Raw genomic sequence first — 19,768 nt, forward strand, 5'->3', positions numbered from 1 at the left:
GTCGCATCCTAAACTTCCGGTTATTTTCGAAAGAGGCGCATAATTTAGTCTTAATCGATGGGCAGGTTTCGCGAGAATTCCAACGTACGTTGAAATTGTTTAATTAAATCGGGTTCGGGATCTCCCTGGAGAACAAACGACCGTCTGGCTAATATTTTCCTGCAATTCAATTCAAAGTTTCGCGGCATCGCGCCGCGACGAAACGAGAATCAATTCGTCGCGTCCCGCGCCGCAATCAGAATTATGAATTTTGATGGGGATGAAAAAAGAAGGGGACGAGAAAGAGGGAAAGAGGGAAAGAAGGGAAAGGAATGAACCGCGTACGGTATCGAGTCTGGTATTTGGAAAAGTCGTTCGTTCTTCAAGAGAAACATTTTCTCTATCGGTGGAACCGCTCGAACGATATGCAAATTCCTTCGCAACCCTTTACCATCGACAAAGTGACTATCGTGTACTCACTTAGCTCTAGTATAGTTTCGCAACTTTGTTCGATTCCAACATACTTCTCCGTTTATTCTGACGTTCTGGATGTTTCAACCTGCCGTACATTTCGAAATTTTTCGAAATATCGCCACTATGTTTATTAAAGTCCGCCTGTGTTAAAAAACAAAGTTACCAGCGTTTCATTAAAATAGTTCAAATCCATAACACGAGCGAAGTATTTCTATCCTTTTAGCAAGTCGATATTAAACACGATACGATGGAATGGGATTGAAATTTCTGAGATTATAGAGGATCAAAAGAATGAAACAGATTCGCGAACGAAAGAAAAATAATTCGTTTAAATTCTTTCCTCCGTGATTGCAAAAAAAAAAAAAGAAGAAAAAATAGGGAAAAAATGGAATTCCGACGAATCTCCGATTAATTAAACAGTCAGGAATGCGGTGGTTACGTGTGCTCGTTGCCAGCGGATATTTGTGGCCGCGAACCAGAAGACTTCACATGGCCCACGTAAATGCGGTCGACCAATTAGTACGCTATTTTCGCCAGGATTATCTCCAATCGATATATTATAATTATCTCTTCGTATAACCATATTTTTCGCACAACGATGAGCTCGTCAGACCAGATACGGTACATGAAACACTGCTTGAACGGACCAACTTGGGTAAATCATTCGTATTACTCGTGTTTTCGCATCTATCTAATTAGAAATTATATGGATCATGTACGGTGATTTCTAAACTTCACAGAACCGTCATTATATTATGAATTTGAAATTCGAATTTAAAATTCTAAATTGAACAACAATTTGGAAACAAGAAATTCGCGTATATAAATTTACACCACAGGCTACGAAAAGCAATCATAGCTATCCAACCTTTAAAAATCGTAAGCTAATCGCTCGACGTCAAACCACAGCCGCGAAACGAACCGACAAAAAAAAAAGAGAGAGAGAGAGAGAGAAAAAAGAAGAATTAAATCATCGACCAATCTTTGACCAATTTTTTTTCCCCACCGGAAAATATCGTAACCGAAATATCTATCGCCTATAATATCGAGTCGTTACACCACGATATTCGTTGCAAGCTTGGAAAACTGAAATTGGCGCGGCTCCGAACGATTTCAAGCACGTCCTTTTAATATCGTGGAAATCGGATTATCGAGGTTTTCACGTGGCTGTCAAACAACGCGCGTTACCGTAACACGAATTCCTTTCTGCCAAAACTTTCGACGAACGACGATAGGGTCGCTGGGAAACCGGTGGTTGAAAGAGTGGGGCGCAGGAACTAGTTTTATCCTCGTAACCCGTAAGTCTCGAAGCTATATCGGTCGACTCGATGTATCGGTAATTTCGGCGTACTGTGGCCTCGAACGGGGCGGTTTCCTCCCCATTATCGGTACACCGGAAAAACGATAGCACTACGCCATTAACGCCACTGATAACGATTATTTAAGATACCTTCCTCTTCCGGCGGACCGCTGGCTTTTGTTTAACGAAAGAAAAAGTTTCGGATAGAAATCAATTGGAAACTACTGCCAGGGGATGTGCTCGCGGTAAACTCTATCAACTATTCCTAGCAAAGGTCAGTGAAATACGACAGTCGACGTTTTCCACGGCTGAGCTATTAGACTGGAACAAATGAAAATATATTATCTGTTTCATTCTCCTTTTTGACTTCATTTTTCTCCTTTCCTTTTTCACTCGCATTCCTTTGTTGGGAGAGAGAGCTGGTCGAGCGTCATAGATCAAATAAATGTACGGCTGTCGATACGGTTATGTGTTAACGTATCGATACTTCGTGTCTTGAACGTTCGTAACGGTTAAACGAGATTCGTATGCATTTGGAGAAAAGGTCTGCGTGTTTCAGGCATTTCACTGCGCTGTCGAGAGCTGCGACGGCAGTGCACCTGAACACCGTGCACTCTAGCGTTATTAAAGATACGCTGGTTGTTGACGTAGATACTCTTTCGACTATCGAGTGATTCATAGTCGCATTACACGCCATGTATTCTCTATTTTCAATATTTCGCCAATATTGGTGAATGAGAAATCGATTTCCAGATGTTAGGGTTCCGTTTGATCTCGAGAAAAGTGGTAGGTGACGAGATCCGATTTCCTGCGATCCAACTTTTTCGTTTAATCGTACCAATTGCTATGGTTACATAGGCTCAGGATTTAGAAAATTAAGTGGAATTCCGTGTAACAGTGCATTTGGTTGCTCCATGGTTATCCATCCAACAGTTAACTAAACCTTGGCAAACGGAACTCCGATAATTAGACGAAAACCGGTGCTTTCTATGCAATAGAGCTTAGGCAAGAACCTAAGCAAGAACTCGGATATTAATCTGTATCGCAAGAACACCAGTGTACTACCGGATAAGATTGAATACGTTAAGTCCTGCATTGGTGACTCTGTATTCAACATCCACTACAAGTAATTTCCCCTCTGTATCTAATGCTGCATACAAATAGACGGTGCTTTAAGCGCGAGACCTCTTCACTACGATTCCAGTTTGCAAGAGAACAAAATTATTGCCTTGCGTTTCAATTACAAAAACTCGAGGTTCTGTGTTTTGAAATTCTAATTCTAAAAAACAATTGCCTATTCTTAAGACTAGCGAGCGAATTTCACAGAGTTTCTTTCGCTCAACATTCTTATTTCCCGCAATATCCCCAGCTACAAACGTATAAGCAACTTAATTTTTTTTCCCGATATTTATTCCAACCTTTACGTACAAGAGCCAAACGTAGAAAGCATTCGACTGCTTAGTTTCGCGGTTCCGCCGTTCAACTTGCGCATCGGGAGCGCGGTAGCTTTTAAAATCTTTAGACAAAGGAACACCTGTGCTCGTTCACAGCGAGAAGTCCATCGGAATTCCAGATCCCGATGCACTCGAACGCGAATGAACCAATTTGCTAGCGACGCTGCACGCGGCGGATGGCGCAGGTGCGGCGCGCCGCAACACGCCGGCTTGAATTAATCACCCTGATAAATAATAATAAGTGGCGGCGTTCTCGCGCCTAGTTCGTCCGTTATTAATACGCAATTCATATTAAACGAACCCCTTTGCTCGACCATAACGACACGAGACCGTCCGAACGCCCCTCTGACTTCTAACTAGACGACCAGACGACGCCCTTTCCTCTCGTCAAATCTGCTCGCGTACGCCTCTACTAGACCGCAAACTAGCTGCTACAGCGCAAGTATCGCGCGTGTTTCATAGTTAATGTCTCGTAATTAATCGATGGCTGATAGCTGGTGCTGTATCGCCGCCGTGGGACGAGGAAATGGCCGACCCATTACTGCCTGTCCCTGTGAATTTTGCACATCTTTCCACGGAATACCCTCCACTGTGTTGGCCAAGGACTTAATGTTCCAAGGATTTAACGTTCGTCGAACATTTTGGGCATACCGGGATACAGGATAGAAAATTTATCGCCATAATTGGTACTTTTAATTTCTTATCTCGTAATATAGAGACAGCCTCGTAGTACGAATTATTTCTCTATCGAAAAAAGGCAACTCGTATTTGTAACGAAGCCTGACTCGAAGGTTTCGATAATTTCTTAATAATTTTCTGAATTTAATTATTCCTCCGTGAACAAAGACATTATTTTTCTGTTTTTTAGCTAAGCTTATTCCCGCGCCCAATTTTTTAAAATTATTTCTAGCTTTTAAAAGATCGGAATAAATTCTGAAACAATTATCAACCTCCTTGCTACGTTAGTTTCGTTTCATCGGTTTCTAACATCAATGCTTGGCAGAGTTCTCATGATAAAAAGGAAAAGGAAATTTACGAATGAAATTTTGTTTCGAACGTAAATGAGCCAAATTGTCTACGACGGGACAAATTCTCATAAATATCCAAATGTTTATGAACGATGGTGTACATAGAGTTCGGCACGAACAAACGACCACCAGCTTGTGAATATGCTACAAAACGCAGCTCGGTCACAGCCTCTCTCGTACCGTATCGATTTCAAGATTAACATCAGGATCGCAGGGTCTGCGTTTTCGTGGAAACGAGGAAAGGACACGCAACGTCGTGGTAAAAGGTGGCTCTGATGAACAAACAATGGCGTGGAATCAACGTTCAAGCAATTACTATCTGGCAACATCGTCGCTGGTGTTGATAATAATTCCGTAGCGAGACAATGGCTGGGGCTCAGCCGCCAAGCGTATTCGGTTCTACGAGCAACGTCGAGGACCGGGGCGAGAGATAAGCTTTTAATTTTCCCGGGGCCCGACAATGCCGCCAAATTAAAGCGCCCTTTCTCGCCGGCGTACAGCCGGCTAGACGCGCCGTTTTGCATAATCATTTTACGAGCCGACGAAATCCCTCGGAATGTCGGCTAATTTTTCTCCGCTTGGAAACCTCCAGCGAGTACCACTAAGTTCGCCACTACGAGGGGGAATCGAGAGTCCGGACGATTTGACCGATTTTATGGTCGATCTGGCTGATTCGACGCCGGTAAATTCTACCATTATCGGTCCTAATGATTTATCGAAACGTCCACGACCATTTTTTGCCAGGAGAAGATCGCGTTGCCGTGGAAACTTTGGTCGATAACTGCTGGAGAGGCGAACGTTGATTTCTTAGGAATTTATGAGTGTTGGAAACTTTGGAAGAATAAACTAGCGACCCTACTTTTTAACGTCTTGCACGAGTGCCATTATTCAGCGCTGTATTCCGGAAATATTATGTTAATTACCGACGAAAATAATTAAGAAATGTAACACTTTTGGTCAAGATAAGTTTAAACGTGTGTGATCATATTACGATGGAATCATGTTCGAATTATAATACACGTATGTGATATCTTTGATCGAGAAAAGAAAATAAAAGTAGGAAACTGGATATTGCGGCAGTGTACAAACGTTTCCAGTCAAACAGAGAAAAAGGGAATGAAATTTGTATTTAGACTTCCGACACAACGCGTGATGACTTTAAACCAGACCATGACGGTCGGCCGTAGAATGGTTAGGCAAGGGAGACCGAACACGTAACGAGTTAACAAAGATAAAAGGCAGCGAACAGGAACGTTGCTATTTTTTTCCCCGACTCGCGTCGACAATGGAGTAGAATTAAAGCGAGGCGCCGAGCTTGCGTAATTGTTTTACGACCGGATAAAATTCATGAACGTCTCCGTGCTAGGTATATATCGTATGTTTTCTTTCGAGACAGAGGTTTCAACAAAACCTCGGTCCCATTCAAAATGTCCCCCTGACCAATTCCTATTTTTGTCTCAAATAAAGACGTTTTTCTTCTTCCCTGCCCTACAGTTAATTAATCGCGAAAAATCCCTCTTCAACGCGCTCTAATTACGATTTGTCGTGGTTCTTTCATTTTCCCTAAGCTTTTTTTACGTTTTTAAAGGAGAAAAGAGATATCGCCGTTATACTTTCTTCGGTTAAATCGAGAAATATATATATATATATATATATTGGAATGGATATATTTTAAGATCGATAGCCCACGGATAAACTCTAAATTTCATTCATTCCGCTGATTAAAACTGACCGCTGTATACGCTTCACTGGTGTTTCCCAATGAAGTCTCGGAAACTTATTCCCAACGCAGTTACGATTGAAACTGCGTTACGACTTTCGCCATGACTTCCGCAAACCAAAATCTACGTTTCTCGAGAAAATTATTCTTCGATTCAACTTCCCACCATATGTATGCGCTGCGATATTGCAGTTGAACGAGCCATTTATCGTGCTGAATTGCGCGAAGATTACTACTCGCGAGCTGAGATTCTTTGGCGGTGCGACGCCACGTGTGTCTGACTAGAAACGCTCCTATATCCCTTGCGTTTCGCTGTTGCCTCGCGTTCTTTGAACAATTACAATTTCTACTTGATCATAAGATGGACAAAGTGTACAGAAATGGTGCGATACGAAATATATCGCAACTAACATTGAGAAGTCCACTGGGCCAAGTTTTTAGTACAAACAGCCAGTCTGTTATTCTACGGCAAAGGTTTGCTGCTATTCGTATACTCTGCGCTAACGTTATCACCCTCGTTTTGCTTTGTAATCATTGCTAACCGTTATTCCAAAATTATTAGACAATTTTACCATGCCCATAAAACGTTCAACTTAGTATCTGTCACGGTATCTCATCGCAAATGAATACAAGAAAATGAAGAACAACGAATCGTTGGAAGGAAGACAAAATCCAAATCCAATTATACAGTCCCCTGACTGTTTCTGCTAATCTATCACTATTCACCCTCGGCACGTTTCTCATTTACAGAAAACAATCGCCGCCACTAATCATACACATTGAATACCGCCCTAAAACAGCAACACAATGTAGGTAACCCCTCAACTGTCACCTTCGACACAGCCACTTCCCAACCCAGTAAATCATCCTGGAATAACGAAATACCAAGCAAAACTCGCGGGTCTCCACACTTCGTCATAACCATCGACCGAAACCACACCGCTTCCGAACTCGAAATTTGACCGACACGCCCGTCATCGAGATTTATGAGTAGAACGAGAGCGTCCCGCGTTCCAGGCCAAGCCTTCCCGTTATCTGGTAACATAGTAATGATATAGTGTCGCGGCGGTGAAGTTAACGTTAATGGCAACGTGCGCCGAGTAAAATGTGTCCGAAGTTTGAACGTGAGCGGAGCGGCTTTAAGAAGTTAGTGCCGGTCGACGTGCCGTCGGGATAGAATCCATTGTGCACGAGCAAAGGGAAGGTCGACTGCGATCTGATCCGTTGGATGAAGCTGATGCGGATGCTACGAAACGAGTAGGTGGAGCACGGAGTCGAAGCACGCGGGCGTATAGGCTTTCGTCGGTAGCTTCACTTCCGGCCGGAGTTCGGCGAGTATATTGGCTTAGTTTTCGGGTAACGTGCTTGGATACACGGGTTAAATATATCCATGGACATCTTCGCCGAGGCAACTACGCTTTCAGCTACATTTCGCGCATCCAGAAACTTGCTACGCGTTCGTCGGTCGACCTGTCTCCTGCTCTTGAGTTCTAACGCGACTCGCGAACGAGACGCTCGAGCGTCGTTCCGTTGCAGAAATCCATGGTGCAGGAGTTGGTCGCGTTAACTCGAACGAGCCACTGTTTTCGAACAGCTTCGTGAGTCATTCACAGACGCAGCGCGATGGTTCTCGGAAAAATCTGTGTTATAAATGGTGGCGGTGAACAGAGACTCGGATAAGAACGATCGTTCGTGTGTGCGCTGAGGTGTTGAGAATTTGTAGCGTTCGAAATGTTGGAGAACAAAGTACGTGAAGCAGTGAGTCTTCCAGATCAATCTCAAAGAGTTGAATGGGAAAGTTTCTCGCGCTGACTTGAAAGAACCGTTGTTTTTGGAGCTTTGGGAGCCCTTTCGTGTCTCGATATGAAGATTCTGAAGGAGAAGTTTGTGCTATGAGTGGCGATGGTTGACAGAGATTTAGATAAAAATGATCGCACGAGTGTACGTTGAGATTTCGGGAACTCGTAACGTTAGAGATTTTGTAGAATAAAAAATAATGAAAGAATCAAGCAAGTAAATTTAATGGAAAAACAAGGAACGCGCTTGAGAATGTCCGAACATGCATGCGCAAAGTGGAAAGACTCGAGATTCGACTGCATTAAAAATTGGACGGATTCGACCTTAAAAAGAGGGACGTCAGCTCGCTGCGCGAGAGGCGCTAAAAATTTCACCTGACTGCATTTTGCATGCACAAGGTTTGACGCCATTCCAACGGAGGAGCGTGCATCAGCTGTTCGCGATTGCTAATTTCCTTCCTGTCCGACTGCCTGCCAGACGTGCATTTATTGATCTCGATAAGATTGAGATGCTTCCCTTGTTAGACCATATTAAGCCTCGTTCATTTGACTGCCCGGTGAATCAATCCGTGCCACGTTCACCGTTTTCCGATCGTTCTTTCCAGCAATCCTACGTGATTATCTACTTTTCTTCGAGAGCAGCATAGTCTAATAAGATAAAATCCAAATTTCAGAAACAATCTTACATCGAAACAATTTTTACAACGAAGAAAAATCTAGAAACCTATACGAAAATTATATAAAATATGGCAAATAAAGTTATTCGCAATAATCGTGTGTCATATGTGTACCACGTAAATAGTAAACCGAATCGCTAGATCTCGTTTCTCAAACGAATAAAATATAATTGTGCATCAAGGAAGATGTAAACGTACATAAAATACTACTCCTCGTTGATTCCTTTTCCGGGGCCATATTTAATCACAAGTTCCTCGTCCTCGACGAGACGGGTAACGAAGCAATAACGAATCATCTGACCAGGAGTAACAAGGGATGAAAGTGTCGCTGAGGCCAGAAGGATGTCCGCTAAGGAAGGTAGCGAACAGGAATATAGTTAACGCGAAAGTGTCTAGATCTTGAAAAGTTACGTGGCAACGAAGGCAGACGTTGTTTGTAAACTTTTAATGTTACACTACCAGAGGCAGGCCGTACTCCGGTTATACAGACTTTTAATCCAGCCACAGCGTCGACTGAGATGCATCCGGCTGCGCGGAAACGCAGTCCGGGATATACATATTTAATAACGGAAATGCATAACAATGAGCACGATTCTAGACACCGAGCCTGCTTCTTTGCTCTCCTACACGAGGCCATCACCTTGTTCTACCTCCTCGTGACTCTATCCTTTCCGCGTAAATTACTTCTGTCCCCCAAAGGCGGTAACTGATACTCTGAACACGTTACGTTCTAACGGTCCATCGGTCTCCTTTTGTCGTTCGAGCGTCAACGCATCTCGCAGTAGAGAATCAAACGTACAAAGGGAATCAACGAATACAGCGAGATATCTGCAAAATTGAAAATAAAAGAAGGTGAGAATTGCATGAAAGATATTCAGAGCGTCGATTGGTGAATCAACGTCGACATTTGATCAGAAAATCGTGCGGTTTGATGTTCGTTATTGAGCGGACGCGAGCGAAAAAGGTTGAAACGTAGAGAGAAACGAGATAACTTGAGAAAGTCTGTGCAGAGTATCGTTAACAAGCGAGTTGGAAGGACCGCAACGTTTATGATCAACTATTCCGTGTGTTTCCTAATCGATGAGGTGCGGTGAGTTGGTTCACGATGAACGATTAACGTCGTTGAACGAGTACTTCAGGTAGAATTTGTAATTTCTTGGTTCATTTTGGCCGTTCTGGGTAGTTTCAGTGACAACGTAGCTCCTAGTGATGGTCCAAGATCGAAACATTAAGGCGGATATTAAAGCAAACTTCCCTCTTAACCAGCCCCTATGGAAACTCCACTAACTAATTACAAATATGTTCTTCAAATTTTCTAGCAATAATCGATGGAAGGAAAAATGTTTCAAGCTAACGATCGACTCTTAAACGAAGATCCAAAGGAAACGTAGACCGATCGCTTTATCGAGGTTTATTTTAGCAGGTTCGGATCGCTTTAGTCTCGATCGAAATTTGCCAGGAATTTCCATTACCGACCGTACCTGATTTCGTGCCTGGGATAACATTCTCGATAGGGATGCGTTGTTTCGCGTTAACTCGCTATACGCCGGCAAACTTTCCTCCAAGCCAATAATGGCAAATAGAATTCGAAAATACGCCTCGAACGAGTCTCGAAAAGCTTTGGCTGGCCAAGCGCCGCGCCGTCTCGTTAAAATAACGAGCCGATTTATTTGTTCGTGATCGCGAAAATTCCGCCAACGTTCTCCGGCAAGCACCGATTGATACCAGGGAATCGATGGCAATCGATTTTACCGCCGTTACGTGGTCGTTTTCTTTCGCTTCTCGAAATGATTCTTTAGCCCGGAAATTGTTTATCGACATGGAGGAAAATTTGTTGGATAACTCTTTGAAGTTTTATCAAGATATCGAGGTTCCACTCTATGATCGTGGTGTGCTGACGGGACAATAACGTAACCGTTATCCTGCGAAATTGTCGCGTGATCTCGTGACACTCTGCACCGCGCTTTCAATAAATTTACATAAACCTTGGTAAAGCTGGGCCATTCTGGGAGTAGAGGCGCTATTGCGGGAACATTTTATTCGTCAGAATCGGAATCCTTGAATTTTTCGACACGCGTATCTTAATTTCCATGAAAAATCATTTCTACGTGGAATGATTGGAAGAAACGTTGATTTTATTATCAACGACGAACATTCTGTTAAATAACGGAGATACTAGACAATTGTATCGACAATTTTCCCAATGCGACATTCGAAACCAATAAACTTTTGATTAACTAAAATCTGATGCTATATTGCTCTTATTTAACGAATCCATCGGTACATTGTTAATATTCAGAACGGTAATGAAGACACATATTCATGCGCCAATCAATCTAGCGTATTGTTCCAAACGCTTAGGGAAACACGTTCCCTCAGATAATTGAGAGGATCGAACCGAATATTAAAGACCACATATTTCATTCATGCACCGTAACGGGACCTCTTTATAAACTCATTAAGGTCAACGTACAAAAACCTCCGTCAGTTCTTCGAATACCAGACTTCATTCTACTCGCGCGACACGATTAATCGTCGAGGAAACCATCCCTTCGAATTGATCGCGATCGTCCTCGATCATTCGCCTATGTCGAACCAGCGGTCGCGCATTTTTCTTCGAGGATACGAATTGAATTCGAAACACCGCACCGTTCAGTTGGTTCTTGCGCGTCTCACGATCCATTACACCCTCGTTAATTCCGTACAGGATGTGTCAGCTACGGACTCGGACCAAAAACCTCATCGGCCAACGGCAGCACCCGAGCCGAAATCTCGTTTACATTTATCACGAGGCTGATTCGTGCACAACTCTCTCTCACGCGCGCCACAAATACACGAAACACCGGTACCGATGCACAAGTGCATAAACCAGAAGCGTTAGTCCCACATTCGTGTTTCTTGCGTGGCCGATCTAGTTGCTCGGCTATTCATGCTTTCAGACGTGATATTAGGGCTTCAATTAAACGCGCCCGTGCAGACTTGGAAACTAATATGCCATCGAGTAACTCCAAAGGATTCAAAGAGGACTGGAAGCGTCATTGGTAGGCAAAGGGAAAGCGGGAGGAACCGTGAGGGATGGAACGCTTCCTCTTTCTCGCACGATCAGCGCCGTTGAGACGAATTCATGTACAGTAGAACCGGGCATCGTGCGGCTTTCTTCCGCAACCACGAGATGTGTCCTTTGAGATTGCGCCTCGTAAACACGGACGCAACCACTCGGGGAACAATCGAAGAGGGTGGTGGATCGAGTAAAAATAAGGGGTCATAGAATTCTGCGACGTTTCGTAAGGGAATAACCAGAAGTTTCATAACGTTGGCAGTTCTAGACGTTTGGCTGGCACACCGCGAAATCGTTATCATAGGACAATTGAAACAGAACGTTGGGAGGCGATCGTTAATTTTATTCGTAAAACGTGCAGTATGGAGGGACGTTTATCAGCTTGGAAATTTTTCTAGAAATTTGGACCGAAGAGTTTCAAGATTCTCTTAACGATAACGGTGCTTTTAATAGAATCTTTCTCTTTCTTTTTTCTTGACACGTACCTTTTCAAGACGTTTATACGAACTATGAACCATACACAAAAGAAATATGTATTTATATATATATATATATCTATACATAGAACCGGGGCGTCACTTTTTCCTTCGCGTCCATTGTGACAGCGATTCGTTTAATATAATATTCCGTGGCAAGAGACGGCGAAGCAATTGAAAAGAGAATCGCGACAACGATGAAGTTTTAATGATATCCTCCGGCTTCCGACTTTCACGTACAGATTCCCCTTTCCAATCGATGCTGATAAAACCGAGGAACTCGAACGAAACGCTCGAAAATTCTCAACTTTCAGTTAACACCGGATCGGTCACGAATCCCCATAACTATTCTACTACTTAAAATTTTATCTTATGAAACAGATAGAAAAAGAAAAATACAAAAATCACAAAAAGTAATTAATAAGTTCGGGGCACTTTGGCGGATCTGCTTTTCCTGTTCAAGCTGGTTAAAGGTATCGTCAGTTGTCCACGAGTTCTCGAGTTGATTAATTTTTAAGCTTCTACGAGATCTTTCAGTTCTTCGCGAACTTCTCTCACGCATCGCTATACGTCTGGTTTTCCAATTCTCGGTCCGCTAAACCGTATATCCGCTATTGCGAATTATTTACTAGAAGCAATTAATTCATTTAGAAATTCTGTTGTCAAACTTCTACAAGTCTTTGTAACACGTTCCCGTTGTTTGCGATTCTTGTAGTCGGCATGCGTTGTAAATTATGTACACTAACGCGACTTATCTCCGTTATCTTATAATAATTTTATATCTCGAACATTTCGTGAACATTTATTTCTCCTAATTGTGTCACTGTTCTAACAAACCGACGATGTATTAACCGGAATACAGGATTTCTACAGTCAACTAGAAACAAGCTTCCTCTTTCATTTTCCAATGATAATTATCTCTCGAATCGTTGCCAACATATTCAGCTAAATCCTCCGTGGAATATTGAAAAAGCTGAAACACATCGGCGCGATTAATCTGGTAACAAAGAGTGGCTGATGGAAGGGGAAACAGGTTGCGCGAGGGTGAATCGGTCGCCTTCGCCGCGAATGGACTTTCCACGTTAACGTCGCAATTTCCTGCTGCATTATGCAGAATGCACACGCGCGTGCACGCCTCGCCATGCCGGAAGCGGCGGTAAATCGGATCCCGAGGCCAGACGATACATCGCATCCCTGTGTATCGTAGCCTCTCTCTCTCTCCAACTTTCTCGTGTAAATAATATCGTAAAACGATGCGGCGCGAAATCATAAAGTTCATCCGGAACGAGAAGTTGCGGTCTGCAGTCTCGTGGTTTTTCTTCGTTTTCGCGTGGTTTCTTCTTCCATTGGTCGATCGATCCATCGAAGAGGAAGCATCGGAGAACCGGTATCGAGAAAGAGCGGAGCGCAACGCATTTATTTTTCAAGGGCAAAATTTATGTATGACACCGTCGCGATGGATGCCACGCCGAGATAGGATTCGTGCTCATCGTCGAGCGTTATCGATTTAAAGCGAACGCCGATGTAGCCGACGCTACGAATCCTTCGCAAATTCGACGGAAGACAGCGTCGTACACGAGGCGACAATTGACCGTTTGCAGATATTCTAAGACGCGAACAACGGAACGGGAAATTGGTGTGTCGGGCGTCGTTCGATTCGAGGGAAAAAGGCCGCCAAACACGAGACGAACAATCCGTGTTTGGACGGAAAGTGAAGGAACAAAAGTTACTTTGAAAAGACGACGTTGGTGCCTGCTTTAGGAAGACAAACAGCGAGGAGACTCGACAAACATCGACCAGAGAAATCGAATTATACCACGACGCTTTTGATAAACATTGAGTTGAAACGAAGTTCATTGGAAATTATCGAAGAATCGTAGAATCGTGTGAAATTTAAGACAAGCGAATGACCAACTTACACGCAACCTACTTTCCCGTACTTCCTTCAACTCCATCCTCGTTTTAGATTTGTCACCGGCGAGGAATTAATTAACCTACTAACCAAAGCAGAACGACGCAGACGCTCGAGAAAAATCAACCCCAAAACGTCCGGCTCGATCTGCTGCGATAAACGAGCCGACCCGTGCACGACCTTTCGAACGCCACCGTCGTTCCGCGTCCAAAATAAGACGACGACAACGACCGTGTTTGGAATTTTAATTGAGAACACGCCAGATACGCGTTGCAGCGCGGCTCGAGAATCGATCTAAAAATACGAGTGCGCAACACACATGCGGTTGATTGGTGTTCCTTTGCCACTGACCTTGGCGAACCTCTCCTGCGTATCGAGGATTTCGATGAAGAGCGACACCTTATCGTCGACTATCTTGAATCCGTTCCGTGGCTGTGCCAGCAACTGTTGTATCGCCTGCGAGGTGGTGAGCGGCGTGGCCGGGCTGGTGGCCGGCGTGGAGCTTCTGGTTCCGGTGCTGCCTGTGCCACCGGAGCTGCTGTTGTGCAGATGAGTGCACCCGAGGAAGATCGGATTGCCATTAGGCGAGACGCCGCAATTAAACGGGCGAAACGGCAGGCCGTGAAACGTCGGGCTGGGTCTGGGCGCGGAAGCACGGAGAAGAGATTGCGCAGACGGCAAGGACAGACGTCGCGTGGCAGTCTGATTCTGTTGCTGTTGTTGTCCCTGCTGCGTCTGCTGTTGAGATCTCGAAGGGGACTTGAGAATCTGATAATCGCTGGCGGCAGATGGCAAAGATCGATAACCAGAATCGGAGGGAGAGGCCGGCGGCATCGGAGCGGTCTGCGGCGTGGTGGCTATGCTATGAGGCCTGGATCGTAACGCGGCGCCAGGTGTCCACGTGTTCGAGTTACCGGGATTCGTTAGAATACTCAGAGCGGGCCCTTGTGACGTGGGCGTGGGTGGCTGGGGATGTGGCAGGGTCGAAGCGTACGCCCTACGAGGTATGGGTTGGTGCAACACCATTCCAGAGGAACCCCACTGTATAGATTCGCCTGTTGTACGAGCGGACGATGGTACGCTGCTTGCTGATGTTGCTGGAGCTGCTGCAGGCATGCCTGCTGAAGCTGTAACGGGTGTCGAGGCGATGCTGTGAGGCCGCCTAGGTACGGGTTGTTGAAGTTGCCCGTTCCATAAAGATTGGGGTGGTATAACGCTGCGAGTCGTGGGTCCCACTGTACCGTTGACGGATGGTGCACCGTTGCTCCGTGGCTCCTGTTGCCCGTTGACACCATTGATGCCGCCATTGTTGTTACCGCCGTTGGTGGATACAGATACTGGAGTACCGGCGACCGAATGGGCGCGCCGTTGTACCATCCCTGATACAACGGCGGCTGAACTTGGGCTTGGTGCGCCAACGCTGCTGCTCCACGATGACGGTGTTGTTGATCCTGGTGTGCCTGTTGATACGGTTGTTGCTGTTGCTGGTGATGATAGTGCTGACGTTGCGTTTGCTCTACCACCGAGTTGACCAAGGGAGTGGTGGACATTTGAGGAGACATGGTGGTATGGTGGAGTGGTAATACTATGAGGACGCCTCGGTGCTGTTGGTTGGGGTAGACCGTTGGGAGTAGAGCGAATTTTATTTGCGCCGGATGCTGGTATCGGAGCTGGTGGGGTGTACAATGGGAATCCGTGACCATTGTGACTCGGGCTACGGGAGGGCAACTGGTTGATCGGGGACGATTGTACGTTGTTGCGCTGTTGTTGTTGCTGCTGCTGTTGCTGCTGCTGTTGTTGTTGTTGTTGCTGCTGCTGCTGTTGCTGCTGTTGTTGGTGGTCGTTGACGACGGTGTTTGTTCGAGGCGTGGTCGCAGAATGTGTTGGGGCCGGTGGGGGCGGGGGTTCCAGCAAATTTTCAAGTTCTGCAGACAACGACCACGCTGAAGATAATGCTGATAATGGTGGTACTGTTGGTAGAGCTGGTAGTTGGACGGTGGTAGTGGCGATTGCTGAATTGCCAGCGGACTCGGAATTGTTGACTGCGCCGGCAGGACTTGGCGAAGCTGACTTGTTGACGCGTGCGGCGCGTTCACCGCCGACGACAGCGGTGACGTGCTGTAGATGACGATCATTCAGGCTCGCACGTCCGTTGACATTGCGATAGAAACCGGGACCCGGCGCTAGATTCAGGCTGGTCGGCTTCTGTTTCACCCCGCCGTTGGGCTGCGGAGACGAAGCGGGTTTCGGTTCGCCCATTTGGGTTTTAGCGGCGTCAGGACACGACCGACTAGGTGCCCAGCTGCACGATCATCGTCGTGTTCCTCTTGCCAAAGTAAATCTTCGAATATCCGCTTTAAGATCTGTCGCGCACTCTTTTCGGACGTCTTTAAATTTTACAGATTCCACGCGATCGAAGCGAAATGCATACCGCTCGATTCGCGTTCGACGAACGAGACGCAAGCTCGACGCTGGCGCGCGTCTTATCCTAAAACGCGTCACGAATTCCAAGACGCTGCTCGTTGTTCCGACGTTTCCAGACGATTCGCCAACCAGCTTGTGCACATTTCGCGCGCGACATGTTGGCCCACGCGTGAACAAATCGATAATCTCCTCGTTGCTCGTCGTCTATCTTCAACGCGTTCAAGCCTTTCTTCTGTCGTTCACGTTGCAAAGTCCGCGACCGATCTCCATTTTCATCCACGATTCTCTTCTTTCATTGGACGACGCGTTCCAAGCGACAGGTTCCTCTCTCTCGCTCTCTCTCTTTTTCTCTCGTCCGTCTTTAGCAACTGGAATATTTTCCCCGATAACTCGTTATTTCGGGTCGATATTTATATTCGTTCCTCGCATCAGTCGATAGACCAATGAAGCTTTGTCTCGCGTCGCCAGAGATCGTATAATATTTCGAAATAACGTTTGATTAATTGTATGCCGACGAACGGTAATTCAACGCTCGGAATTCTCGCGTGAATCGATCGTTATTAATTACTCGTCGATTGTTACTGGAATTAAAGTGCGAACTCACGACCATTATTATATTTAGAGTGCTTGCTCGTTAGTCGGATGATGTTCCGACACGGAGATTCGATCTTTCCAGTTTACGAATATTCCTCCGTTTCTCTTTTCCTCCCTTTCCTCTTCGTGCTTTTTCTATAAATCTCTCTCAACTGATTTTTACGTTCACCGTGAACAACGGTATAAAAATCTCTCAAATATACTATATATATATATAGATATATCTATGTAATATCGAAGATTCTCGTACAATAAATTTTCACTATAACGACAACGATCGCTAAATTCTTCTAATAATGACTTTTAATAGAACCTCGATCTACGATGATTGCAGGATGCGATATATTTCCACTAGGAGAACGAACAAACTCTTTTTCTCTATGTCAACAACTCGTTTACTTCTTCTCGCTACAACGCCTTCTATCAGTCGTACAACGAATAACTAGGAAATCGTAGCCTGTCGTTCGAGTTTACCTGGAACACGTGGTAGATTGTGCGAAACACCGCACCGTGACTTTGATCGACGATCAACCGGCGATCGACACTACGCGTCTACAACGAACGACACTGCAAGGATGCTTCCGCTGGTCTGCTCCTTTTAAATCGCTACTTATTTCCTTTCACTTCGATCAAATTTCGATGGAGTCCCGTCGATGTTTACTTCTCGTTGAAACTCTCGCGGCGAACAGAGATGCGGCTCGCGGACGCGCGCACTAAACACCAGCCACCACCCGTACACGTACGCAGAGACAGCCGTATACGCACCGAACGTCCGAAACGAACGGAGAAACTCTATCGACTGGTGGTCGATGATACGTCGACGCTTTCCTCGATTCCTTTCGGTTCGACCCTTTCGCTCGACCCTCACTATTGTACTCGTCGAATCTCCATCGCGAAAGGATCATCCGTCTTCTTCGATCCGTCGCGCCTCTCGATCCTCTCGATGTTCGTTTCCATGTCGAGCGAGCGCGACTTGCAGGCCGTGTGTATCAGTACGACGGATCGTTGTTGTCTCGAACAAACGCAGCATCTAACATGGTCGACGGGCACCGATCGCGTAACGCTGATCCTCCTTTACCATGGCCGGTCGAACGTATCCGAGTTTAGGCCGTTTCAGCGTCACCAGCATGACTCTCGGCGACGAAGCAGCAGCACTTCCGGTCGGAGAGCAACTGAACGGGCCGCGCGATGTCTTCGCCGGTACAAACCGCGTGAGTTCAATGTGCGCGGGTCAGGAATCGAAGAGGGAAGTTAGGGACAGGAGGTCAGTCGGGTGAGACTGACGCGTGGCTGCCGTGCCGGGGGCGGAGTGGCGTGTTCCTCTTTGGAATACGGCGGGATTCGAGCCGCGACCAACCGCACGCCTGCGCTTCGCGGCCTACTATTTCTCTCTCTGTTTCGTCTATCTCATCTCCCGACGATCTCCCTCATTCGCCCGTTCTCCCTCATTCCTCCCACTTGTCCTCTCTCTTTGCTGTTCCCTCAGGAACATTGGTACAGCCCTGCTATACCCTCCTATCCCTACTCGTAGCTCGTCCAGCCTCAGCCTCTAGCTCTCTCTCTCTCTCTCTCTCTCTCTCTCCATCTCTCTCTCTCTCCCTCCCTCTCTCTCTCTTTCTCTTTCTGCCCAAGTGTTGCCTCTCTTACTCCGCGAGGCTACGATGCTTCGTCGACGTTGACAACGATGACGACGCTGACGACGACAACGAACACGTTGATCTTCGCGCCTGTTTCTTCTAGCCGCTAAGCCGACGACGCGCTACCGTTTCTCTGTCGCGTACCGCTCCAGACGTACGACGATACAAAGAGAAAAAGAGAGAGAGAGAGAGAAAGGGGATCAGCGTGGTTGAAAAGGGTTGCAAAGAGCGCGATAAAGAAAGCACAATCCGTTTGTAGTTTTCTTCAAAGACGCTTCGTGGACATCAGAGGCTGGAGAACGACTCCTACGATCGTAGGCGTATCCATCGTCCGCGCCTCTGTTTCTCGCGTCTCTTTGCTTTTCCTCTTTTCAGTCTTTTGCGCTCGACTTGTTTTTTCGGGGACGGACGCCGAGCCGACGCGACCATTAATTCCGTCTCATTGATCTCCAGTTCGCATCGGAGCGTTTTCACCGACGTTTTCTTTCGACCTGGTTTTTTTCTAGCGACGCGCAATTATTCGGATCACGCGTGTGTGTCCGTGCTTCGATGTTTCAGTACGAGGAACGCGCGAAGGTGAGAACGGACAAGAAAAAGGGCAGAACGAAAGGTACCATCTGTGGTTACCAGGGCACGCTGCTCTTCCGCCATCCATTCGCAACCCTTCCTACCCCTCTAACCCTCGGTTCTTTCGCTGTTTCCCATCGTTCGTCGCCCTCTCTGTTTATCCATCTATCCCTTCAACGCGATGCGATACGAGCAACCTTCTTTTCCCGATCTGGGTATGTGGGACTCTGGCCACGTTTTGCCTCGACAGGCCGCGGTTCAATGATAACAGCGCGATTATCGCAGATATCGTGGCGAGTTTGCCAGGAAACGCGTTAGTAGCAGTTGGAGAGACACCCATGGTATTTTATGTCCCTGGAGGATTGGATCAGAGCACAGCGTGTATGGTGACGTTCGCATAAATATTATCGGGTTATTGGCCTTCTAATTCCCGCTGCTGCAGTTTTATGACACCCAAGCTGACTGTGACGACGGGTATTTTAAGATCGTGTGATTTACAACGGATGTACCCGCGTGGGCTGGTGACTATTTAGAGATGCGGATCGAGATTTAAAATTAGTTACGTAGTTACATTATTATGGATTCTGCAAGAGTAATTGCGAAACTGGATGTTGTCGCGCGAAATGATATTCGGAAGAGATATCGCTTGAGAGCGATCCGTTGATTTTGATG

The 19,768-nt window shown here is 46.0% G+C and overlaps 2 protein-coding genes across 10 annotated transcripts in view; both read right to left on the reverse strand.

Moving 5' to 3' along the window:
• The window catches only part of LOC122571259 (dystrophin, isoforms A/C/F/G/H), a 438,419-nt gene that overhangs the window by 246,416 nt on the left and 172,235 nt on the right, over positions 1 to 19,768 (reverse strand). The gene's annotated exons all lie outside the window — the stretch shown is intronic.
• Positions 8,607 to 18,188, reverse strand: LOC122571319 (alpha-protein kinase 1-like). Its single transcript, XM_043734923.1, has 2 exons — positions 14,226 to 18,188; positions 8,607 to 9,256 (listed from the first exon to the last, which is right to left on the reverse strand). Exons 1-2 carry the CDS (start codon positions 16,131 to 16,133, stop codon positions 9,236 to 9,238), a joined length of 1,929 nt encoding a protein of 642 aa, XP_043590858.1. The 5' UTR covers positions 16,134 to 18,188; the 3' UTR covers positions 8,607 to 9,235.

The sequence above is a fragment of the Bombus pyrosoma genome, linkage group LG1 (assembly GCF_014825855.1).
Source record: "Bombus pyrosoma isolate SC7728 linkage group LG1, ASM1482585v1, whole genome shotgun sequence".
Classification (NCBI taxonomy): Eukaryota; Metazoa; Arthropoda; class Insecta; order Hymenoptera; family Apidae; genus Bombus; species Bombus pyrosoma.

Bases quoted from the DNA above. Each gene is read 5' to 3' on its own strand.
- LOC122571319 (XM_043734923.1), bottom strand. From the start codon at position 16,133: ATGGGCGAACCGAAACCCGCTTCGTCTCCGCAGCCCAACGGCGGGGTG. The intron at 9,257-14,225 runs GTCAGTGGCAAA...TCAATTTTGCAG, and splicing joins CGCAGGAGAGGTTCGCCAAG to ATATCTCGCTGTATTCGTTG.